General features: G+C 44.9%; 1 protein-coding gene across 3 annotated transcripts in view; it reads left to right on the top strand.

Annotated features, from left to right (window-relative positions):
• Nucleotides 1-26,847, top strand: part of ODF2 (outer dense fiber of sperm tails 2) — a 95,691-nt gene that overhangs the window by 50,177 nt on the left and 18,667 nt on the right. For all 3 annotated transcript variants that reach the window (XM_073600075.1, XM_073600072.1, XM_073600074.1), the window contains exons 11-15: nt 4,169-4,354; nt 9,338-9,447; nt 15,638-15,773; nt 16,789-16,899; nt 18,450-18,554. In XM_073600075.1, coding sequence (XP_073456176.1) covers nt 4,169-4,354; nt 9,338-9,447; nt 15,638-15,773; nt 16,789-16,899; nt 18,450-18,554 — 648 coding nt within the window. The remainder of the gene's footprint in view (nt 1-4,168; nt 4,355-9,337; nt 9,448-15,637; nt 15,774-16,788; nt 16,900-18,449; nt 18,555-26,847) is intronic.

Raw genomic sequence — 26,847 nt, 5'->3', positions numbered from 1 at the left:
GACCTGTTATCTCAAGGTCCAGTGTTCCATCCTGCCTTACAAACGCTAAATTTGACGGTTTGGCTATTGAGACCCACGTTCTGAAGAGTCGTGGGGTCTCAGGTCCTGTCATATCTACCTTGATTAATGCAAGGAAGCCAGCTTCCAGGATGATTTATCATAGAGTCTGGAAGGCTTATATAACCTGGTGTGAATCCAGAGGTTGGCATCCCAGGAAATATGTCATAGGTAGAATCCTTGATTTTCTACAGATGGGATTAGAGATGAAGCTGGCCTTGAGTACCATCAAGGGCCAGGTCTCTGCTTTATCAGTATTATTTCAGCGGCCACTTGCTTCGCATTCTTTGGTCCGAAACTTTATGCAGGGGGTGATGCGTCTTAATCCTCCGGTTAAAGCGCCCCTAAACCCCTGGGACTTGAATTTGGTCCTGGCTGTGTTACAGAAACGGCCTTTTGAACCAATAAGTCAGATTCCTTTGGTCTTGTTGACAAGGAAATTAATTTTTCTGGTGGCCATCTCTTCTGCTAGAAGAGTATCAGAATTAGCAGCTCTTTCCTGTAAGGAGCCTTATTTGATTATACACAAGGATAGAGTGGTACTACGCCCTCATCCTAGTTTTTTACCGAAGGTGGTTTCTGATTTTCATTTAAACCAAGACATTGTTCTACCTTCCTTTTTTCCAGATCCCTGTTCTCCGGAAGAGAGATCTCTACATTCGTTGGATGTAGTAAGAGCAGTTAAGGCCTATCTAGGGGCAACTACTCAGATCCGCAAGACGGATGTTTTGTTTGTGCTGCCAGAGGGTCCCAATAGAGGACAGGCAGCGTCAAAAGCTACCATTTCTAAATGGATTCGACAGTTGATCATTCAAGCTTACGGTTTGAAACAGAAGATTCCTCCGTTTCAGATCAGGGCACATTCCACAAGGGCTATTGGTGCTTCTTGGGCAGTGCATCACCGGGCCTCTATGGCTCAAATCTGCAAGGCCGCAACCTGGTCTTCAGTTCATACATTCACCAGATTCTATCAGGTGGATGTGAGAAGGCATGAGGATATCGCCTTTGGGCGTAGTGTGCTGCAGGCAGCGGTACAGGGTCCTCAGGTCTGATTGCACCCTACTTGGTCATGGTTCCCCCCCCTCAGGTAGCATTGCTCTGGGACATCCCATCAGTAATTACTGTGGCTCTGTGTCCCGTGATGTTCAAGAAAGAAAATAGGATTTTTTAAAACAGCTTACCTGTAAAATCCTTTTCTTTCGAAGGACATCACGGGACACAGAGGTCCCACCCCTCTTCTAATACACTATATTGCTTGGCTACAAAACTGAGGTATCCCTGCAAGGGGGAGGGATTATATAGGGGGTTGAACTTCCTGATAGGGTGTGCCAGTGTCCAATCACCAGTGATACCTATATAACCCATCAGTAATTACTGTGGCTCTGTGTCCCGTGATGTCCTTCGAAAGAAAAGGATTTTACAGGTAAGCTGTTTTAAAAAATCCTACTTTTGCCGCAACCCCCGGCTCCACCCGACCCCAGCCCCTTTGTTCTGCCCAGGTATACCCCTCCTTTTTAATGAAGCGCCCATGAAATGCAGCCCACCAGCGCCCATCAAATGCAGCCTCACCAGCTCCCATCAAATGCAGCCTCACCAGCTCCCATCAAATGCAGCCTCACCAGCTCCCATCAAATGCAGCCTCACCAGCGCCCATTAAATGCAGCCTTACCAGCGCCCATCAAATGCAGCCTCACCAGCACCCATCAATGTATGTTTCCTTGCTTCCATTCATTTGGGAGTTGGGACATAGACACAGTCCTCTGCCGCCACTGAGCCTCTGACACTATGTATGAACGGAGCAGCGGCTGCCTGCTGATGCTGAGACTTCTCTTCTCTCTGCTTGTTGCAGAGAGAAGAGAATAGGAACATCAGTGGCCGGGCGCCCCTGGGCAGCAGTGCGCCCTAGGTGGCTGCCTAGTTTGCCTAGTGGGAACACTGGCCCTGCCTGCACTGCAAGACAGGACTGTACTGTGTGTCAGAGATGTGTAAATCTCAGGACTGGATGATCAGAAATATAATTTTTTGACAGTTTGAACAACTCATTTTTATATTTATTTTATTTGTATATTTAGCTGTTTGCCTGGAGTTTAGCTTTAAAGTGGACCTTTAATTTAAATTCATACTTGACTTAAAGTGGATGTAAATCCTCATATATATACCCAGTGAAGTGAACAGCCTCAGATGATACATAGAGATGAAACAAATCTCCCTACATAAGTTTTATTTGTATATCTGCTGTCTTCAGCTTTATATACTGTTTAGAAAATGAACATTGTGTTAGAACTTTTTATTCCTGTTCCACTACTGGGTGTGGAGTCTTAGCATGCACTGTGTGACAGCTGATTGGAGGAAAGGCACCCCCCCACCCCACATAGGCAGATGAATGAAGAAACATGCAGAGCTGTGCTGTAAATAGACTAGCTCTCTGTTAATCTGTCTCTGTTTACCCTCCCTGACACAAATCTCCAGCTGCTTTTATCTCTTGTGTCAGAGAACTTGGCTGATAACTGAGGAACGGATCAGTAGAAAGACATGGAACTTGGGACTTTGGAGACAGATAAGTAAACACAGCAGATATATGTGCCTAGGTCCGATTTCCTGAATGGGGTTTACATCCATTTTAAATCAATATAACAGTGTCAGCATTGCTAAATCAAACCCTCTCCCACTTCCGGTCAGATGCACCACGGCGATCTGAGTCGTAAATTGGCCGCCCCCTTGCCCGCAGCCTTCTGGGACACATCGCAGGTCCCAGAAGACTGGGACCATTCACAAAGCACAGCGTGGCTCGCGCATTCGCAGTAGGAAACCGGCTGTGAAGCTGCAAGTGAGGGTGCGGCTGGCTCAATCTCCCACGGCTCGCTGAGAGGCTGAGCCAGGTGCCGCTCTTGGCCATATGCTCACAGTCTTTCCCCAGCCTGGGCTGGCTCTGTGAAGTCAGCCGACAGCGGGCTTTAACTACTTCTGGACTGCTCATATACTGCGACAAGGTGGCCCGGCTGTGCGAAACAACGTATATGTATGTTGTTCGCTGGACTTTAACCACTTCCCGCCAGCCATATAGCAATATGACGTGCGCAAAGTGTCTAAGTTATCCTGACTGAACGTCATATGATGTCCAGCAGGATAAGCCACGATCGTGCGTCCGCAGGGGCGAGCAGCGCAGGGGTCGGTGGTGTGGTGTGTCAGTCTGACACACCGCAGCTCTGATCTAGGTAAAGAGTCTCTGACTTAAGCTCTATACCACGTGATCAGCTGTGTCCAATCACAGATGATCACAGTGTAAACAGGAAGAGCCATTTCAGCTTTTCTTCCACTCACGCTGACTCGGCTCAGTGATGCCTGCCAGTGGCCCCTAATCAGTGCTGCCTGACAGTGCCATCTTTCAGTGCTGCCTATAAGTACCACCTATGAGTGCCCATCAGTGCTGCTTATCAGTGCCACCTATGAGTGCCCATTAGTGCCACCTATGAGTGCCCATCAGTGCCACCTCATCAGTGAAGGAGAAAAATTACTTATTTATAAAGTTTTGTAACAGAAACAAAGAAAAACTTTATTTTTTCCCCCAAAATTTTCAGTCTCTTTTTATTTGTAGTGCAAAAAATAAAAACCCCAGAGGTGATCCATTACCACCAAAAGAAAGCTCTATTTGTGGGAAAAAAATTATAACAACTTTGTTTGGGTACAGTGTCGCATGACCGTGCAATTGTCATTGAAAATGTGAGAGCGCTGAAAGCTAAAAATTGGTCTGGGCAGGAAGGTGTACAAGCACCCAGTATTGAAGTGGTTAAAATGATGTGGGTGCGATATGGGTCTGTGGGTTGGGCTTATCTTCAAGTGATGCAAAAAACAATTCCATAAACTATGCAAAAAACATGCATATTGACCTGCCCACATTTCCACCTCTGCGCGGTAGTGTCATTTTCCATAAGGTGGTTTTGGAGCAAAGATAATATTATGCTGAGGTACACTAGCAGGGGCTTATGTATAAGAAAAATTAAAAAATCCACAAAAATGCAAAACTTAGCAATATCGACCAATCAGGATTTGTCTTTTTAATCAATGGCAAATAATGTTTAATAAATATGTATTAATTTATCTGTCCGTTCAGAATATGGAACACAACGAATCTCGGCACAAAGAAGAAATGAAATTAATGACTGCTCAGTTAGATGATCTCAGGCAGCGAGTGGAGCCAGAGAAGGAAGCTCTGAAGAGATCCGTTCGTGTCCAGAAACATCGCGCAGAAAGGAGTGAGGAGAAAGTGCAATTGCTCAACACACAGCTCATGGAGAAGGTGATCCATAGATCCATATAATAGGGGTTAGAGAAACAATGGTTCACATCGCTCATAGCGATATCCACTCCCTTGGCCTCTGTGATTTTGCTTTATCCTGGTTCTCCTCCTACCTATCTCAGCGCACTTTCAGTGTCACTTACAACTCCATCTCCTCCGCTCCTCTTCCTCTCTCTGTTGGGGTACCCCAAGGCTCCGTCCTTGGGCCCCTCCTATTTTCGCTCTATACCTCTTCCCTGGGCCAGTTGATAACCTCCCATGGCTTCCAATACCACCTCTACGTTGATGACACCCAGGTCTTTCTCTCCACTCCTCAACTCACCCGCTCGATCTCCTCACGGATCTCAAAATTACTGAAAGACTTATCGGTATGGATGTCACACCACTTTCCCAAACTCAATCTTTCTAAAACTGAGCTTGTAATATTTCCTCCTTCCCGGTCCCCCCCCCCCATGACTTTACCATAAAGATCAACAGCACAACCATTGGTCCCTCCACATATGCTAGGGTGCTGGATGTAATCCTTGACTCTGACCTCTCCTTCAGCCCCCACATCCAATCACTGGCTAAATCCTGCCACCTTGACCTTCGCAACATCTCCAGAATTCGACCCTTCCTGACTAAAGACACCACAAAGCAACTTATTCACTCCTTAATTATTTCCCGCCTTGACTACTGCAACTCTCTCCTTAATGCCCTACCCTTACACAGGCTATCCCCCCTTCAATCTATTATGAATGCTGCTGCTAGACTAATACACCTCACTAATCGATCTGTGACTGCTGCCCCTCTCTGCCAATCCCTTCGCTGGCTTGCCCTACCCCACCGTGTAAAATTCAAAATGCTAACCACAACATACAAGGCCATCTACAACATCGCCCCAGCTACATCACCAACCTCATCTGCAGATATCGCCAAAATCGCCCCTCCACTCCTCCCAGGACCTCCTGCTCTCTAGCTTCCTTGTTACCTCCTCTCATGCTCGCCTTCAAGATTTCTCCAGAGCCTGTCCCATCCTCTGGAACACCCTACCCCAGTATATCCGATCAGCCCCTAACATGTCCACCTTTAGGAGATCCCTGAAAACTCACTTATTCAAGGAAGCCTATCCCACGCCCACCTAACAACCCCATCAAATCATTTCCCGCATCTGCTACCTTTTGTACCACCACCCCCTCCCTTCAGAATGTAAGCTCTACGAGCAGGACCCTCCTGTCCCTTCTTTATTGAACTGTACTGTAATTGTGCTGTCCCCCCTCTACATTGTAAAGCGCTGCGTAAACTGTTGGCGCTATATAGATTGTGTATAATATAATAATATCCGAAATAACGAATGCTGCATCTAAACGAATGGAACGTAACAAATAAATAATAATAAAAATTTTATTAGTTATTATTATCATTATTATTATCAATTCATTACGTTCCATTCGTTTAGATGCGGCATTAGTTATTTCAGATAATTTGTAACTTTGGATAAATTCGTATTCGTTACGTTCACTAACAGCCAAATTTGAAAGGAAGTTCCAATACCTATAATTTAATATTTAGTTATTATTAGTTATTATTTCGGATTTTCGTTCTTTCAGATATTCTACCAATTTATTCAAAATAAGAGAAATTCGATCATAACGAATGACCCAAAAAACGAAAAAAGTTTAATAAAATGCAGGGCTTACAAACTTCCAGCTATTCCATCATGCCTGCTGCCTCAGTGGGTGGTTATCAAAATGCATATTTACTTAAAAGCGAGTACAGATTTAAAGTGTTTTGACGTAGCAAGCTTGGGTTATAGAATGTCATTGGCTAGACTCTGTAGTAATATTACAATGTTAACATTCAATTTACTATTCCATCTTGTTATTTTTTGACTAGGTCACCTAGGGGTTGATCTTTTTAAACTGGAGAGTGCAAAATCTGGTGCAGCTCAGCTGCCGCTAGGTTTTATTGTCAAATCTTAATTGAACAAGCTGGAGTTTAGGGCTGCAACTAACGATTATTTTCATAATCGATTAGTTGGCCGATTATTGTGTCGATTAATCGGTTAATAACCTTAAAAAAGAGTGTGGTGTATAATTTAGTTAATATGTAAAGTTTTAAAAAAAGGCAATTTATTCTTAAATATCTCTATGCAGTGGTAAATATAAATAACCAACTATACTATACTATATTATACTATACTATACTATACCAACCAACTATATGGTTAGGGAGCAAAATATCGAATCCACTCTGAGAATAACAGACAGAAGAAATATACTGTATATACTATTAGAGGAGAGATATACTGTATATACTATTAGAGGAGATATATACTGTATATACTATTAGAGGAGATATATACTGTATATACTATTAGAGGAGAGATATACTGTATATACTATTAGAGGAGAGATATACTGTATATACTATTAGAGGAGAGATATACTGTATATACTCTTAGAGGAGAGATATACTGTATATACTCTTAGAGGAGATATACTGTATAAACTATTAGAGCAGAGATATACCGTATATACTTTTAGAGGGTGAATCTGGTAAATATCATCAGACTCAGAGATCAATTTTTTTTATTAAAAAACAAAACAAACAATGTCTTCTTTCAAAAAAAAAAATGTCATTTTAAGAACGTTTGTTCGATTTTCTAATCGTTAGTGGGGTCAAAACGACGTTTGTTTTCAACCACAGTGATGGGAAAATTTAGAAATAGAAAACTTCTTGATCAAAGGAATTTTCAGACAGTGTATGTGGTTTTCATTCAGAAATTACATTCATTTTAAAAACAGAATGTTAAAAACAAGTGAAAATTTCAAACAACATTCTTTCATTCAGCGAATGTACAAAGATTTTTCGTCTGAATATTCTTGTCTGAAAATTGATCCGTGTGGCCAGCATAAGGCTCGGTAGACACTTATACAGTTTGCTTTTACGTTTAGTAACATTAAACATTTTTAACCCCATTTAGTAAACGGGGTTAAAAAAACGAAAATTAGCCCTTTATAGTACAAAAAAAGCAGATAATCACTACTGTAAGGGGTTCATTTTTTTTTTTTTACTGTAGACCCGTGAAAGTAATATTTACAGTAGAGATTTGCTCTTTTTGTACTATAAAGGGCTCATTTTAGTTTTTTTTTTTAACCCCAATATGTTACTGGCCGATTAATTGATAATGAAAATAGTAATCGATTAATTTCATATTTAGTTGTTTCAGCCCTACTGAAGTTAGAAGCCAGTTGGCTACCATGCAGAGCTGCACCAAACTTTACACTTTCCAGTTTTAGTAAATCAACCTCATAATATATCTAATATATAGCTAGAAATGTTTTTTTTTTACGTTTTTAGAGTTTTTATTGATGTTTTTGTCCCCACTGGATAGTTCTGGTTAGTAATGGGAAATCCATTATATTTTAGTTGTTAACCAACCAAGAGGTGAAGAGAAATCTAATGGAAACAATTGTCAGAGCGGAATTCTTCCTAAGGCCCCTTTCACACGTGCGGACCGTATGTCCATATTTCATCCATCCGTTTTCAGATGAAATACGGACATACATGCATCCCTATGGGATAGCGGGTGTCAGCGGATGAACATCCGCTGACAAGCGATATCATCCGTCCCCGCTCTCCTCCGATTCTGCGGACGGAAGAAAATCCTATTTTTCTATCCGTCTGCAGAGCGGATCGGATGAACATGGACAGACGTACTGTGCTCATCCGATCCCCCATAGGGGAGAGCGGAGATCTGACAGGGCGGTCCCTGCACAGTGTGCGGGTCCCGCCCTGTCATCCGCCGGCTCAGCTGGGAAAAACGGAGAGATCCCCGCTGAGCAGCGGATGTTCACGGGGCGGATCATCATGGATCTGTCCCGTGTGAAAGGGGCCTTACTCTGAGATTTGCTTTTACATCCCATTGAATCTTTGGGTCAAAACAGAACACAGACAGCACAAGATAAACAAAGAGGGTTCTAGCTACGTAGATTCACTCTTCTTTGTCTTGTTGACCATTGTCAGAGACAGAAAATCATGAGAAATCTAATATTTAAAAAAAAAAAAAATGTACATTTTCAGTTGTGCAGAGGTTTTTGTTTTTGTTTTGCAATTTGCCATCTAACATGTAGGGTATGTGTAATTTAAAGGCAGACCTAACAGGAGTGTAGGAATATAATATTACCCAGAAGCCCTGGCTTCTTTTGTGCCTTAGGCGGGCCATAGATGATGCGATTTTCTTTCCTACAACCACGGATTACAGGAAAGAAAACCATTTAATTTCCCCATCAACACAGACAGCCGCTATAGCGCCTGTCAATAATTGCAGTTAATGGATCAATTTGGGTACAACCAGCCTGCCCATAGATGGTTTGAATCTTGGTCAGTCCCTGCTAAACCAGATGGGATTCGAATGCGCTGTGAAGAAAAGGCTCTCCATGCCGTTTCTTCAGTCGCAAGTGCCCACACTGGCTGCTCCCGCGCATGCGTGATGTCACGCGACTCCGGCCAGTCACAGAGCTGGAGTCCACGGCCCCGGAAGGAAGGGGGGGCGAAGATGGATGCTTCCACCAGCAGGGACAGCGCAGGCTTCGTTTTCAGGTAAGTGCCACATAATGGGCTAGTATGCGATGAATACTAGACCATTATGCTTTTACTTTGCAGGGGAACAAAGAGGACGTAAACCCCATCAGGGTTTACTTCCTCTTTAAGGATGCTTTGTGCAATCCTCATGTGAAGCTTGTATACTCTGCATGTTTAAAAAAAATGCAAAAAAAAAAACTTTATAGAAAAAAATTGGTACATTTTCCTTTTTAACTGTGTAAAGTTCATAAACATAAAATGTAAAACCAGTTCATTACTGTAACTGTCCAAGAGGGGATTCCCCTTGCTTTGGAGAGATTTCCTCTCATTTCCTGTTTTGTCTTCAGGAAGACCCTTTCTGCAGATAATTCCCAGGGTTTATCTAAAATAAATGATTTTTTTCTTATACTATTACAGAATACTGAACTTTCTGCTGCTTTGTCCAGCATGGAATCCTTGAAGAGCCGTTACAACATGCTAACGAAAGATAAGAGCCAGTTGGAGAGTGAGGTCACCATGCTGAATGAGTAAGTTGGATGATTAATCCAAAAAAAATACACAAAAATGTAAATTACCGGTCAGTATTTTACGTGTATGTGCAAATATGCATGTATGGACATAAATTTTCGTTTTAGAGATTAAAGTGTTACTAAACCCACAACAGTAAAATCAGTCTGTATATGCAGTAAAGCATGCTTGTTATACTCACGGTGGAACCTAAGGGGTTACTCCTCCGCATTGTATAAAAAGGCTGTTTGATCCTGTCTTCTCTGATCTGTCCCTTCATCCATCTCCTGATAAGACAGAGCCTTTGGAGTCGCTCTGCACATGCTCAGTTTGGTGTGTATTGCGAGAGAGTTTTTTTTTTTTCGTGGGAGAGTACATGTGATCAGCACAGGGCCAATCAGCACTGACCAGACAGAGGGTCAGGGCTCCTCCTACAAGCTTTAACTAGTGCTTGGCTGGATACTGATAGAAGTCACAAGACTGCTATGTGCTGCTGATGAGAAAAGGTATTTAGCAGTCTATATTTACTAAAATAATTGAATTTCCCTGTACTCTGTGAGACCAGATATAGTGAATGCAGGCTCCTGGGTTTAGTAACACTTTAAAGTTCCTTTCTGAGAGCTAGAATTAATCTCACTTGTGTATGTGCATACGAGCAAAATAAACGCAAGAAATTTTGGCCAGGAATACTGATGTTCAAACATCTGTACCAGTGTGCAGGTACCCTAAATATGCCTTTACAAGCATGACTTCAGTACCAGTAATACAGTAGTTGTTATAGCTAATAATACTGGTCCTGTGGCTGGGAAACGGCTAAAACTGAGTGATATGAGGGCAGCCCTTGGAAAATGACAATAGCTGGTGTTCTATAAACAAAAAATGTGTTCAGTAAAAGTCATGCACAGTGGCGGTCACTCCAATAGGGGCGCAGGGGCGCCTCCCCCTAATCTACATGCAGGACCGAACACATGATTTCCATGAGGTTTTTTTGTAAGCACATAATTAGAGCCTGAGGCTCTAATTGGCTTCAAAAAGGGTGGGCTCACCCAGCCCACCCAGTTGTGTGACAATAGCAAATTAATATTCGCTATTGTCTTTCTGCTTCTCCCAGCCAATCAGGAAGCAGGTCTTAAGACCCGATTGGCCGATAGGAGAAGCAATGGTATTGGCCGGGAGCAGAAGCAGGGGAAAGCCGCCAAAGCTCTCTGCGACCTGGATGGATGGGGTGTTGGGTGGTTTGTTTGCCCCCCCCCCCCCAAAAAATAGAGCACCAGCCACCACTGGTCTTGCATGAGTTATGGATAGCAATCACCCTCAAATTAAGATGAGAAATAATGTTCATTTTGGAATACAATTACATATGATACACATGCAGGGCCCCAAGTTAAAGTGGTTGTAAAGGCAGAATCAGGGGCGTAACTATAGGGGGCGCAAGAGTCGGGGCTGTGCGGCCCCCCCTTTATGCATGGCCGGCGGCATCATAGGCTAGGAGTACCAGTGCGTACACCGTGCCCACGGGTGGCTGCTGGCTAGAGGTGGGGGGGTGACTAGCAGAGCTCCATGCTCGAGTATTGCACTGGCTGCTCTTTAGTTCTGCATTCCCTGCATGACCTGTGTCCCTAGCCAGCTCCTCTGGGTCCCCCTCTCCAGCTCCATGCAGCGCCGCTCAGTCCGGTGTCAGTGACGCCCCCTGAGTCGGCTCACACTGCATTGCATGCTTCTCCCGGGCAAATAAACTAAGCACACAGATGCAGTGCAGCCCTGTGAGAGCCGGCTCCTCGGAGGAAACAACAGGCTTGTCTGCCAGCCCCCCTCCTCCCCTGTCATACACAGATGACAGGTCTTTCTGGGAGATACATTGATCATCTGTGCAGCACTCTGGAGGGAGCCCAGGCCACCATGGATGAGTGCCCAGCCTGCAGCTTTGTCATGGTGGGTGAGATGACCCCCTCCATCTCCCCTAAGGACAGGGACCCCATCTCCCCTAAGGACAGGGACCCCATCACCCCTGGGGACAGGGACCCCATCATCTCTGAGACAGGGACCCCATCATCTCTGAGACAGGGACCCCATCACCCCTGGGGACAGGGACCCCATCATCTTTGAGACAGGGACCCCATAACCCCTGAGACAGGGACCCCATCACCCCTGGGGACAGGGACCCCATCTCCCCTGGGGACAGGGACCATATCTCCCCTGAGACAGGGACCCCATCACCCCTAGGGACAGGGACCCCATCACCCCTAGGGACAGAGACCCCATCTCCCCTAAGGACAGGGACCATATCTCCCCTGGGGACAGGGACCCCATCACCCCTGAGACAGGGACCCCATCACCCCTGGGGACAGAAACCCCATCTCCCCTAAGGACAGGGACCCCATCTCTCCTGGGGACAGGGCTCACTTCTCCCCAGAGGACAGGGACCCCTTCTCATCTGGGGACAAGGACCCCTTCTCATCTGGGGACAGGGACCCTCTTCTCACCTGGGGACAGGGACCCCATCACCCCTAAGAACAGGGATCATATCTCCCCTGAGACAGGGACCCCATCACCCCTAGGGACAGAGACCCCATCTCCCCTAAGGACAGGGACCATATCTCCCCTGGGGACAGGGACCCCATCACCCCTGAGACAGGGACCCCATCACCCCTGGGGACAGAAACCCCATCTCCCCTAAGGACAGAGACCCCATCTCTCCTGGGGACAGGGCTCACTTCTCCCCAGAGGACAGGGACCCCTTCTCATCTGGGGACAAGGACCCCTTCTCATCTGGGGACAGGGACCCTCTTCTCACCTGGGGACAGGGACCCCATCACCCCTGGGGACAGGGACCCCATCACCCCTGGGGACAGAGACACCATCTCCCCTAAGGGCAGGGACCCCATCACCCCTGGGGAAAGGGACCTCAGGGGCTCACTTCTCCCCAGAGGACAGGGACCCCTTCTCATCTGGGGACAGGGACCCTCTTCTCACCTGGGGACAGGGACCCCATCACCCCTGGGGACAGAGACCCCATCACCTCTGAGACAGGGACCCCATCTCCCCTAAGGACAGGGACCCCATCACCCCTGAGACAGGGACCCCATCACCCCCAAGGACAGGGACCCCATCACCTCTGAGACAGGGACCCCATCACCCCCAAGGACAGGGACCCCATCACCCCCAAGGACAGGGACCCCATCACCTCTGAGACAGGGACCCCATCACCCCCAAGGACAGGGACCCCATCTCCCCTAAGGACAGGGACCCTATCACCCCTAAGGAAAGGGACCCCATCACCTCTGAGACAGGGACCCCATCACCCCTAAGGACAGGGACCCCATCACCCCTGGGGACAGGGACCCTATCACCCCTGGGGACAGGGACCCCATCACCTCTGAGACAGGGACCCCATCACCCCTAAGGACAGGGACCCCATCACCCCTGGGGACAGGGACCCCATCACCCCTGGGGACAGGGACCGCATCACCTCTGAGACAGGGACCCAATCTCCCCTAAGGACAGGGTCCCCATCACCCCTGGGGGCAGGGACCCCATCACCCCTGGGGACAGGGACCCCATCACCTCTGAGACAGGGACCCCATCACCCCTAAGGAAAGGGACCCCATCACCTCTGAGACAGGGACCCCATCCCCCTTAAGGACAGGGACCCCATCACCCCTGGGGACAGGAACCCCATCACCTCTGAGACAGGGACCCCATAGCCCCTGGGGACAGGGACCCCATCACCTCTGAGACAGGGACCCAATCTCCCCTAAGGACAGGGACCCCATCACCCCTGGGGACAGGGACAGATCACCTCTGAGACAGGGACCCCATCTCCCCTAAGGACAGGGACCCCATCACCTCTGAGACAGGGACCCCATCACTCCTGGGGACAGGGACCCCATCTCCCCTAAGGACAGGGACCCCATTTCCCCTGGGGAAAGGGACCCCATCACCCCTGGGGACAGGGCCCACTTCTCCCCAGGGGACAGGGACCCCTTCTCATCTGGGGACAGGGACCCCCTTCTCATCTGGGGACAGGGACCCCCTTCTCATCTGGGGACAGGGCCCTCTTTTCACCTGGGGACTGGGATCCCATCCTCCCTGGGGACAGCAACCCCATCTCCCCTGGCAATGGGGACTCCATCTTACCTAGGGATTCCATCTTCCCTGGGGACCAGGACCCCACCTCCCCTTAGAACAGAAACCCCATCTACAGACCATTATGGCTGGCAGGGCTGGTGTCAGCCATCCTAGGGTGCCAGGATGGAGGAGGGGGCAGAACTCACAGAAGAAATCTGAATCCCCAGCTATTAGGGGTGTGTACCAGCAGGGGTCACTGGACACCTGAGGGGGGGTAAAGCAGTACCAGCATGCGGTCACTGGAGATGGGTACAGCAGTACCAGCAAGGTCTGCACTCCAGCCCCTGTGTGCTCTTTCCCAAACCTTCTCGTCGGCTCTGCCAGGTTCCCCCATCCTCTCTCTTGCTGGCTGCTACTGGGGATCTGTCAGGACCGAGCGTGGGAAATGGGCCTGTAAATGTGTACCAATCACTGACTCTGTCCATTCATAACTGTGGCATATAGTAAACTGCGTTTACTATGCTTCAGTTTATGAATGGGCTGGAAGCTCTGTACAGAGCTATTCCTGTCCATTCATTCTATGTAGCTGAGGCTGCAGACAAGGAGATTGGGGACTGTGTCCACAGTCTTCTTCTTTGTCTCAAAGGTGGAACATCATAGGTTTGTTTAGACCTCTGAAATGTCACTAAAGCCCCCCAACGGGGCTCCTAAAAAATTGTAAAAAAATAATTAACTACTGATACAAGTGGCAGAACTACAGGGCTCACAAAGGTCGTACCTGGAGTTCCACCACCTGACTCGGAGGGAAGGGCCCCGGCTGGGATTCAGGGGGGCCCTTAATGGTTTCTTGCACCGGGGCCCCTAAAGGTTCTAGTTACTCCACTGGGCAGAATGTTTTTTTATCTTAATGCATTCTATGCATTAAGATAAAAAAACACCTTCTGTGTGTAGCAGCTCCCCTAATTCTTACCTGAGCCCATCTCAATCCGGCGATGTTGCAGGAGTGTCTCAGTGCCTGAAAGTCTCCCTCCTCATTAACTGTGACAGCAGCGCCATTGGCTCCTGCTGCTGTCAATCAAAGTCAGTGAGCCAAGCAGGAGAGAGAGGGGGCGGGGCCGAACCACAGCTGAGTGTCTGAATGGACACGCAGAGCAGCAGCTCAGCTCAGGTGTCCCCATAGCAAGCTGCTTGGTGTGGGGGCACTCAGCAGGGGGGAGGGGCCAGAAGCGTCGGTGGGGGACCCGAGAAAATGAGCATCTGGGCTGCTCTGTGCAAAACCACTGTACAGAGCAGGCAAGTATGACATGTTTGTTTTTTTTTTAAAGAAAAAAAAACTGAGACTTTAGTATCGCTAATTTTATTTATATGTAGGCATTTTCTATATGTTTGATACAGAGGTATTAAAGGCAATTATATTATTATAAAATTAGTAAGTGGTTAAAAAAGACTGCGTGTGTGTATACACTTTGTATGTAAATATATATACACACACACAGGTTGGACAAAATTATGGAAACAAGTATGGTAAAAGAATGAAATTGTTGCCTAATATGGTGTTGGACCTCCTTTGGCATCCAAGACGGCCCGAATTCTGCTGGGAATTCACAATATTAAGCCTTGGATGGTGGATAATGGAATCTAATGGAAAAATCCAGGATCACAATCCTGCGCAATGTCCTTTTTGTCTCTCAGTGAGTTGACCATGTCGTTCGCGTTTATGCTTATCAGACAACTTTTTCCCTGAAACTGTATATAGCGTCATAACCTTTGATACTGTAACTCACGACACTGCAAATAAATTAGCAACTTTAACAACAATCACAGAGGCACCAGCTAAGCGGGCACCAACAATTTGCCCTCTTTGAATCTCCTCCGTATTACTAGCAGCGCACACAGTGAATGACAAAAGTGAGGCTTCCCACCTGTTTTGGACGCAAAACATGTCATCATTCTCACCCCTGCAAATCATGTATGGTTTCCATATTTTTGCCCAACCTGTGTGTGTGTGTGTGTGTGTTATATATATATATATATATATATATATATATATACACACACACACACACACACACGTATGTGATATGAGCACAATAAGACCATACCACTGCTGTATAAATATTCCCCTATGTATGTCTTCATCAGTCGAGTGTCCAAGCTGCTGGAGGAGAGTCAGAACAGTGAAGACAAGACTCGGTCTGAGCGGGACTCTCTCCTGGATAGACTCCACCAACAGACCATGGAGAACACCACCGTTCGCCTGGAGCATGAGAAGCTTAAGGTTGCACCATACTTTAAGTTGCACTCATTTTTTCTGCATTATTACCACATCTGATGTTGTAAGCCACGGCAGTACAGTAAAACTTTGTCAGTGTTATTTATCAGCTGTGTTGCTCTGTTACACCTGTATAGGCTTTTAAAGGAAACCTGAAAGAATTAAGAGATCTCTCTCCACTTGTCTGGTTGTCTAAAGATTCACCACTTCCAAAAGTGTCAGATCCCTATCTATCTTTGCTGGCCCATCTGATCGCTCTCCTCCCAAAACACTGCTGTGTGTGAGCTCCTGCTCAGTCTTCCCCTCTCTTGTGACAACACTATAAGTACACACGTGATTGAACTGACAAACACTGAGAACAATGTTACTGCTTACTCATCCATGGCTGTCATTGCCTGTGTATAAACACTTAGAAGGTGTACTATTGCTTACAGCTCACTCTGCCCTATATTCTGGCACATACAGCAGGTCTCACAGTTGACTGAGCAATAGAGATCTGGTAGCAATACTACAGACCAGCATTATGCCTGCGTTTATACATTGCAGTGGTGGAAAAATCTGTAAGGTGACCTTACACTGGAGCCCCTTCCTCATCCCACCTGGTCCCGCTGACCTGAAGTCCCGTGATCCCCGGCTGTGAGACACCGGGTCACGCTTCACTTTTCCGGGGATTTTAAATCCCCCCGGCTTAACCCCCTATCCGTACCTCTCAATGTGTTCGCATAGGAGGCATTCTAATTGGTCAGGACCATCACATGGGGGGCGCTGACCAATCAGACTCTGTCTAGCCCGTCCTGTCAGCCCTGGAGGAGAGGAATCAAGGAGGATTTCAAATCCCCCAGACTGGTGAAGCGGCGTTCCAGTTCCTAACAGTGGGGGATCACAGGACTCCAGGTCAGCGGGACTGGGGGGGTCCAGTGTAAGTTCACCTTACAGATTTTTCTGTAAAGGTGAACTTACACTTTAAGCATAATTTAGCGTGTGTCCATCACTTATTGATACATTGTTCTTCTCTTTGTAGACCCATTTATCCACTGTGGAGGAGAAACTGACATTGGCTCATAATGAAATTCAGCAGCTCAAGAATTCTTTGCGTCAGTATGAAGGTCTCGTCGATACCTATAAAGATCAGGTTTGTGGTGTTACTCTTTTCTGTGCCTGTCCCCACCTTTTAATGTTGGCTTTATCCGTTTCAGATGTGCTATACAAAGAAACCTGACAATGCTAGGTGCCTAGTTATAGTGCTGAGTCTCTGTCTTTAATACATTGAGTCCATGATCAGGAACAAGGATGCAGATGAAGTGAGAGAAAAGTTAGTGTATCTGTTCTGCATCATAAATGCAAAGAACTTAATTAAGACAAAGAACATACCAGGAGGGCAAAAAAACATTTTCAGTAGAGTCAAGCGATAACAGGTTTGATTTTAGTAAAATCTTCATAAAAAAAAATGTATTTTCCCTCTTGGGGGAGTATTAATACAACATAGATCCAAACTAAAGAAAAAACGAACATGAACTGTTCTACCATTTCAGTGCATAATTGGCCCAATTTCTAACAAACATTTCCTTCTGCATAGGTCCTTAGATGAAAAGATATGTGAGAATATCTATAACATCTGACCTTTTTAGAATATTTTCACTTAAAGCGGAACTACATCTGCGCACCAAAACCAAAAACAGGGTTTAGGTTTGGCCTACCCTTTGCAGCTATAACAGCTTCAACTCTTCCGGGAAGGCTGTCCACAAGGTTTAGGAGTGTGTCTATGGGAATGTTTGACCATTCTTCCAGAAGCACATTTTGTGAGGTCAGGCACTGATGTTGGATCAGAAGGCCTGGCTTGCAGTCTTCACTTTAATTCATCCCAAAGGTGTTCTTTCAGGTTGAGGTCAGGACTCTGTGTAGGCCAGTCAAGTTCCTCCACTCCAAACTCACTCATCCATGTCTTTATGGACCTTGCTATGTGCACTTGTGTGCAGCCATGTTGGAACAGGAAGGGGGCATCCCCAAACTGTTCCCAGAGAGTTGGGAGCATGAAATTGTCCAAAATGTCTTGGTATGCTGACGCCTTAAGAGTTTCCAGCCCTGGAACTAAGGGGCCAAGCCAAACCCCTGAAAAACAACCCCACACCATAATCCCCACTCCACCAAATGATTTGGACCAGTGCACAAAGCAAGGTCCATAAAGACGTGGATGAGCGAGTTTGGGGTGGAGAAACTTGACTGGCCTGCACAGAGTCCTGACCTCAACCCGATAGAACACCTTTGGGATGAATTAGAGCGGAGACTGCGAGCTAGGCCTTCTCATCTACAACAACCATGTGGACAGCCTTTTCAGAAGAGTTGAAGCTTTTATAGCTGCAAAGGGTGGGCCAACTCAATATTGAATCCTATGGACGAAGACTGGGATGCCATTAAAGTTCATGTGTGTGTAAAAGCAAGTGTCCCAATACTTTTGACAATATAGTGTATGAAGAATGCATTTTGGCCAGCGATCTATGTTGAAAATAGAAGGAAATCTACTTGTCAGGGCCCTGAAGAACAGTACATAAAAAAATCCTGCTACACTTCACCCACACAGAAAATAATCGCTTTTTTTTTTTTAGTAGTGTATTCTGTGTATTTTTGATTGACAGGCTGACTTTGTCCATTTCTACCTGGCCTCTGACTTTTCCTTTTTCACAGATGAAAAAGACTCGACTAGAGGCTGATCAAATGAGTTTACAGCTGGAAAGATCTGATGCAGAGAATAAAAACCTAAAGGACGAGATGAACATTGAACTAGAACAGGTATGTCTGACTATTATCTGAAGATGAAACTGATTATGTGACCATATCAGAATATGTCACTGATGACACAGTGTGCTGGCTGCTTTAAAGTTTCTTCTTCATCCATTGAAGGGCCCAGGAAGTCTTAAAGTGGTTGTAAAGGTAGATTTTTATTTTTTTTTTTACCCTAATGCATTCTATGCATTAAGCTAAAAAAAACTTTCTGTGTGCAGCTCACCCCCCCAGCCCCCACTGCCCTTATACTTACCTGAGCCCATTCTCGATCCGGCGCTGTGCCCGAGAGCAATGGCTCTCTCTGCTTTCTTCCCTCCTCATAGGGCAGATTGCTAGCCAATGACTTCCACTGCTGTCAATCAAATCCTGATGAAGGTGCAGGGTACGGGACCAAGCTGCACTGTCTGTGTCAATGGACACAGACAGTGTGACTCGAGTTCGAGCCCACAGTTGTGCCACATTGAAAAGCGGCTTCCTGCGGTGGGCACTTCAAAAAGAGGAGCCAGGAGCGCCAGTAGGAAGTACTACGCCCAGACCCTGTTACACTGGATGTGTGTGTTGTGACCTTTGAACACTGGAATCTGCATAGAGCACTTTCCAGACTTCAATCTGGTAAAAGTCCAGGTCCAAAGTTGCTGGCATTGCCTTTGCACTTCCCCTGCCTATGAAGAGTAGGCTGGTTAAACTGAGAACCAGGTGCCATATTCCCCATTCCTGCCAGTTTTGCCACAGAAGTGGTTAACACTTCTGAATGAAATGCTGTCATTATCCTCTAAGGGTGGAGCATTGGTGTGCACACCTCGCTGTCTTTTCCTTCATACGGCCTGGAGGAAGTATTTCCCCGCTGCTGCTTAAAGTATTAAGCCCAAAAGCAAACATTTATTATATTGCTATTGCACAAAAAAAAAATGGAAAGTGCACCAAAAATAAGCCACGTCCATAAATCATTGAGGATACAAAATAAGGTAGTACTGAGTATTACCAGGGAGGCGGACTTTTTAGGCTAAGAAACAGTGGACAAGATATAGCAGTATAAAAAATATAAACGTATTGAAAAATACAATATCTAAAAAACAATGACAATTGTAACATATAGCATCTATGATTATTGTGCAGTGAGCCCTTGTATGTCTACGCGTTTCACCGTTAGGCTTCCTCAGGACACGGCCAAGGTTCACAGATGAGACAGAGAAGGAAATATGTCTCTCTATCTTAAATTGGAATGCAAAATCATGCAAGTCACTGTAGCATGAGAAAGTTCAGTCAGCAGTAAGAAAGTATATTAGATATAGCTAAATATCTCAGCAGGGGCATGTAAATAATATTCCTAATTAAGGGAGCAGCCATTAGAGGGAGGAGGGCCAACACCGGATGCACCACTTAGTTCCTGGATTTAGTATCAGCAATGCTGAAGGCTCAATACAATCCCATCTCTGCATATTCAGGATACAAATAATCCAGCGTGCCCCTGGGAGACAGCAATACACTGCACACAACTATCGCAGGGCTGAGCAAAGCACACAGCCTTGCTCGAGAGTGAGCCCGCAGGTGCACTCCCATAGGAAGCGGCCAACTATGGTGCACAGAGAAGAGGAGGAGCCCAGAGCGCCAGCGAGGGACCTGAAAAGAAGGGTTTTGAGGCCGTTCTGTGCCGCTCTGCCTACACAGCTGCTGCTATCATAAGGATGCTATTGGTGCCAAAAGCACCCTTCTTCCTTAGTAAAAGAAGCTTAACCACTTCAATACCAGACACTTTTGCCCCTTCCTGCCCAGGCCAATTTTCAGCTTTCAGCGCTGTCGCACTTTGAATGACAATTGCACGGTCATGCTACACTCTACCCAAACAAATTTTTTATCATTTTGTTACCACAAATAGAGCTTTCTTTTGGTGGTATTTGATCACTGCTGGGGGTTTTTATTTTATTTTATAACAAATAAAAAAAGACCAAAAATTTTGAAAAAAATTAAGTTTTTCTTTGTTTCTGTTTTAAAATTTTCTAAATAAGTAAGATTTCTCCTTCACTAATGAGGCTGCACTGACGGGCACTGATATGCAGCACTGGACACTCATAGGTGGCACTGACGGACACTGATGGGTATCAATGATAAGGAGGCACTGGCAGGCATTAGTGATGGGCACTGATTCGCACTGATTTTGGCAAGGATTGGCATCCCTGGTGGCCATGGGTGGCATACCTGGTGGTCATCAGTGGTGGCAATCCCTGGTGGTCCTGGAGGGGGCTGGGCTGATAATCGGCAAAGACCCCCCGACAGGAGAGCAGCCAATTGGCTGATCACGTGGTAAAGAGCCTCCGTCAAAGGCTCTTTACCAAAATCGGTGTCCCGGTGTGTCAGACTTACACGCCGCACCACTGATCACCGCACTGCACGCCCCCACGGTTGTTATCCTGAAAGACGTCATATGACATCCAGTCAGGATAACCAAACCACCGCCCGGCTGTCATTCTGGTATAGGCCGGGCGGGAAGTGGTTAAAGACTTCAAAGTCTTCGTCCTCTGTATCTGTAGCTTTCATTTCAGATGATTGGGTGTGGGAGGTAGTAAGTCAGAGCTGCAAACTGCTGTTTTGCTCCTTGCCCCCTCATCAGTAATTCTACGCCTTCCTGTATCACTGCACATATCTTCATCAAGCCCTCTCAATAATTCTGGACCAGATTGTCATTTCCTGAGGCAAAACAATTCCAGAGATTTTACTCCAATCTGTTTACTGTTCCCAAGGTCAAACGGGGGAATCACTGGATCTCAAAGCTTTGAATGTCTTCATTCCAAAGTCCAAAAATTCCACATGATATCTACAATGCCTGTCAATGCATACTTACATGTCCCCATCCTTCCAGAATATCAGTGATCCCTACACATTGCTACGAGGACCCTGCACTACCATATTGTGGCTCTGCTGTTTGGCCTCTCATTTGCACCTCTGGTATTGTAGATCACAGACTTTGCAATAGCATTCTGTGCCAAGCTCCCACAGGCAAGGCTAGCAGACTACTATCATGCATTAAAGAGAGATAAAACTATAATTCCACCACTATACAAAACACACCACATCATGAGCATGCAGTTCATTTGTGTTTAAGAACTTGTGTCACAGTTCGGGGATGTGGACCCACTAGCCTCCAGGTTCAATAAACAAACTGGACAGGTTTGTCTTCAGATACAAGGATCCTGTACCAGAATGAATACACCCCCATCTATGCTTTTCCTCTCCTGAATCTTCTTCAACATCTGCTACACAAGATCGATCTGGAGGGCATTCCAGTAATCCTCATTGCTCTAGGGCTAGCCCTGGAGGATGTGGTATGATGATCCGGTAAGACTCCTAGAAAACGGTCCATGGACTGTACCAGATCGCCAAGATTTTCTGTTCCAAGGACCTATCCTATCATTGGATATGGGAGGCATACATCACTTGGTGTGAGTCTCGCTCTCAGCACTATCAAGGGTTAGGCTTTTGGTCTTTCTATTCTGTTTTAGAAACAATTTTCACTTTTTAATTAAAGTGGTTCAAAAGCCTAAATTATTTTTTACCTTAATGCATTATTGCATTAAGGTAAAACATGTTCAGGCAGCAGTATCACCTCCCCATATTATCCTCACTTGATCCAACTTTGTGCCTATTTGTAGCGTTTCTATCTTCTTTCCCTTCTCTCACGGGCTTTGCTTCCACTGCTGTCAGTCAAATCTTGTGATGAGGGAATAGGGGGCAAGGCCAAATTGCACTGTGTTTGTGGGCGCAGGCAGCGTGGCTTTGGATCGAGCCTGCACAAATGCTTGATATGGGGGCAGTCGGAGGGGAGGAGGAGCCAGGAGTACCGGTGGGGGACCCGAGAAGAGGAGGCTCAGGGGTGCTCTGTGCAATTCTATTACAGAGCAGGTAAGTATAACATTTTTGTTATTTAGAAAAAATAGTTTACAATCATTTTAAGACCTTTGTACAGTGGATCTACCATGTAGTCCCCCACTCTTTTACCCTGCAACTCCATGGGATCTTGGGATCTGAATCTGGTTCCCCTTTGGTTGACCCATTAGAGAAATTTCTCTCACTTATACTTTGGCCCCGCTCACACTGGATTTTCAGCAATTCATTTCTGTGGGCAAACAGACATCCGCCTACGTGCAGGGTTTTTTTTTTTTTTTCCCAAGAAAAAGTTTAAGAATACACATAAGAATTTAATCTTATCAGAAATATAAGCAAGTTACAGTGTATGAATAACAATTATAAGAAGTAACAACTAGTAAGCAAGGTCAGAAATAAAATGTTAGGTATAATCAGTTTAGGATAAAATATAGAACATTTGACAATTACCGTAAAAACACGGTAAATTATATTGAAAGAGTGGCCACATGTAAATCAGATCTAACCGGTAATAATCTTAGAATAGTTATAGTACGTTAATAATTCTATCACGTATAGTAGGGTTGGAAAACATATGAGGCTAAGTTCCCCCTCATTATCAGATTTCGACTCGTGTATCAAAGTCAAAATCTTTAAGTTTTAACTGATTTATGTCTCTTGAGGATATGTTTTCTTCTTTCTTTTTTTTCTTTTTTTCCTTCCCTCTCTTCTTCTAATTCAAATGTTATTTTTTTTTCCCCTTCCTTTTCTGTCTCCTTCTCTAAGGAAAAAAAAAAAAAAAGTTTACATCCCACTGTATATGATCCGTAATGAATTGGGGACCTATGCGTATATACTTGTGTAGTAGGGTAAGGTATGTGCTCATCATTTCCTAGCCCAGTATTGGGCTATCTGAATAACACCTAGTGGAAGGAAAATTCTCAAGTTTAGGGATCCAGGTGTGGAAATCCTTCATAATATTGGAGTTTCCTCTATAAGGGTTTATGATCTCGTCGCTATCTTTATGTGTGTAAAAACTTGGGGCGTATAGGATGTGGTATAGGGACGCAAGTAGCTATCTAATTGAGAAGTTGGGTACACTCGGAGGTTGTTTGGAAGTGTTGCCAGCAAGCCCAAGTGTTTCTATATGTTTTAGAGGAGTCATGTGCTTGGTGTACGAGTTCTTTCATTGAAGCTATTTTGTTTACTCTGGTAATCCAGTTGGCAATCATAGGTGGATTGGGAGATTTCCAGAGGGCTGGTATGCAAAGTTTTGCGGCATTAAGGAGATGTTGGGCCAATGATATGTGGTAAGTTTTCATCGGTAAAGTGGAATGATGAAGCAGAGCTTGGGCTGGGGAGAAGTCAAGTGTATATTTGTAATTTGGGTGATATACCGAAATACATCAATCCAGAATTCCATGATCGGGGGACCTTCCCACCAGGTGTGAAGAAGCGAACCTTCTTCGTTATTGCATCTCCAGCATGTGGGCGGAATCTCCGGATTGATTTTGTGTAATTTGAGGGGCGTGTTATACCATCTGGAGAACAATTTAAAACCATTTTCTTGTGCAGTCACATTGATTGAGCCTTTGTGTATGTTAGTATATATCTTTCCCCATTCGGTGTCTGAGAGATTGCTGGAGAGATCTTTTTCCCATTTTGAGCTTGCGAGATTCGATTTAGGCTTTTGGTCATCAAAAAGTATGGAATAAATAATAGATATGAGATGATGTTGTGGTTCCGAGTTGGTGCAAATAGATTTGAATTGTGTTCGATCTCTCGAGAAGGCTGGTCGTGTCTGTGGGTTAGTTAGATAATGTTTGAGTTGCATATATGACCATAAAGAGATTTGGTGGTCTGTCCTTTGTGCATTCAGTGTTGATAATGGAAGGAAAGTCTTTTCATTAAAGAAGTCTTCTGCCTTTGTACTTACATGGAGTCCTAATTCTAATAGAAAGGGTCCAACAAAATCCGGTGGAAAATCAGGATTGTGTCTAATCAGTGTAAGTGGGCTTGGGACTGAAGAGATATGAAATTGACGGCATGTAGTGTTAAATGCGTGCAACGTGGCGCTTATTAGTGGATGTTGTTTGCATTGTTGAGGAATGTGTCTAGTATTTATCCAGGTTATACTTTTGAGTGGTAAACTTGAGAAGGCCTGTTCGATAGAAGTCCATGCTTTGGTGGCTGTATCCACATTCCAATCTACTATTCTGGTCAATTGACACGCCAAGTAGTATTTTCGGATGTCCTGCAATCCCAAACCACCTTTCAATTTAGGTAAAGACAATCTATCGTAGCTCAACCGAGCTCTTTTTCCACCCCAAATGAATTCCAAACAAGCTCTACGGAAGGATGAAAAAATGTTTGTGGTAATTTTACTGGACTCGTTTTGAGCAAATAAAGAATTTTTGGCAAAATGTTCATCTTAATAATAGAGGTTCTGCCAAACCAAGAGAATAAACCAGATGACCAAGCCTTAAGATCTTTCTGGATAGTTTGTAAAATCGGGACATAGTTTTTGCTATGTAGATCTGAAAGATTGGTCGGTATGTGAATTCCAAGGTATTTAATGGAATTCGAATTCCATTTGAAGGGAAAGTTTGCCTGGCATAGGGTTTTGGTCTCATGTAGTAGAGATACAGTCAGGTCCATAAATATTGTGACATCGACACAATTCTAATCTTTTAGGCTCTATACACCACCACAATGGATTTGAAATGAAACGAACAAGATGTGCTTTAACTGCAGACTTTCAGCTTTAATTTGAGGGTATTTACATCCAAATCAGGTGAACGGTGTAGGAATTACAACAGTTTGTATATGTGCCTCCCACTTTTTAAGGGACCAAAAGTAATGGGACAGATTAACAATCATCCATCAAACTTTAACTTTTTAATACTTGGTTGCAAACCCTTTGCAGTCAATTACAGCCTGAAGTCTGGAATGCATAGACATCACCAGACGCTGGGTTTCATCCCTGGTGATGCTCTACCAGGCTTCTACTGCAACTAACTTCAGTTCCTGCTTGTTCTTGGGGCATTTTCCCTTCAGTTTTGTCTTCAGCATGTAAAATGCATGCTCAATCGGATTCAGATCAGGTGATTGACTTGGCCATTGCATAACATTCCACTTCTTTACCTTAACAAACTCTTTGGTTGCTTTCGCAGTATGCTTCGGGTCATTGTCCATCTGCACTGTGAAGCGCCATCCAATGAGTTCTGAAGCATTTTGCTGAATATGAGCAGATAATATTGCCCAAAACACTTCAGAATTCATCCTGCTGCTTTTGTCAGCAGTCACATCATCAATAAATACAAGAGAACCAGTTCCATTGGCAGCCATACATGCCCATGCCATGACACTACCACCACCATGCTTCACTGATGAAGTGGTATGCTTTGGATCATGAGCAGTTCCTTTCCTTCTCCATACTCTTCTCTTCCCATCACTTTGGTACAAGTAGATCTTGGTCTCATCTGTCCATAGGATGTTGTTCCAGAACTGTGAAGTTTTTTTTAGATGTTGTTTGGAAAACTCTAATCTGGCCTTCCTGTTTTTGAGGCTCACCAATGGTTTACATCTTGTGGTGAACCCTCTGTATTCACTCTGGTGAAGTCTTCTCTTGATTGTTGACTTTGACACACATACACCTACCTCCTGGAGAGTGTTCTTGATCTGACCAACTGTTGTGAAGGGTGTTATCTTCATCAGGGAAAGAATTCTTCGGTCATCCACCACAGTTGTTTTCCGTGGTCTTTTGGTGTTGCTGAGCTCCCCGGTGCGTTCTTTCTTTTTAAGGATGTTCCAAACAGTTGATTTGGCCACACCTAATGTTTTTGCTATCTCTCTGATGGGTTTTTTTTTTTTTTTCAGCCTAATGATGGCTTGCTTCACTGATAGTGACAATTCTTTGGATCTCATATTGAGAGTTGACAGCAACAGATTCCAAATGCAAATGGCACACTTGAAATGAACTCTGGACCTTTTATCTGCTCCTTGTAAATGGGATAATGAGGGAATAACACACACCTGGCCATGGAACAGCTGAGAAGCCAACTGTCCAATTACTTTTGGTCCCTTTAAAAAGTGGGAGGCACATATACAAACTGTTGTAATTCCTACACCGTTTACCTAATTTGGATGTAAATACCCTCAAATTAAAGCTGAAAGTCTGCAGTTAAAGCACATCTTGTTTGTTTAATTTCAAATTCATTGTGGTGGTGTATAGAGCCAAAAAGATTACAATTATGTCAATGTCCCAATATTTATGGACCTGACTGTATATTAAGTGCTTCTGATTTAGCAAAGTTAATTTTAAGATTAGAGTTTCAAATAGAGAAAGATCTTTGAGGAGATTTGGAAGCAAAAGGTGAGGATCTTGTAGGAATAATAGTATGTCATCAGCAAATGCCGCTAGCTTGTAGGTGGAATGAGC

This window comes from Aquarana catesbeiana, linkage group LG09 (genome assembly GCF_042186555.1).
Source record: "Aquarana catesbeiana isolate 2022-GZ linkage group LG09, ASM4218655v1, whole genome shotgun sequence".
In the NCBI taxonomy this organism is placed as follows: domain Eukaryota; kingdom Metazoa; phylum Chordata; class Amphibia; order Anura; family Ranidae; genus Aquarana; species Aquarana catesbeiana.
Note: the sequence above shows the minus strand (reverse complement) of the source record. Positions and strands in the feature narration are given on the sequence as shown.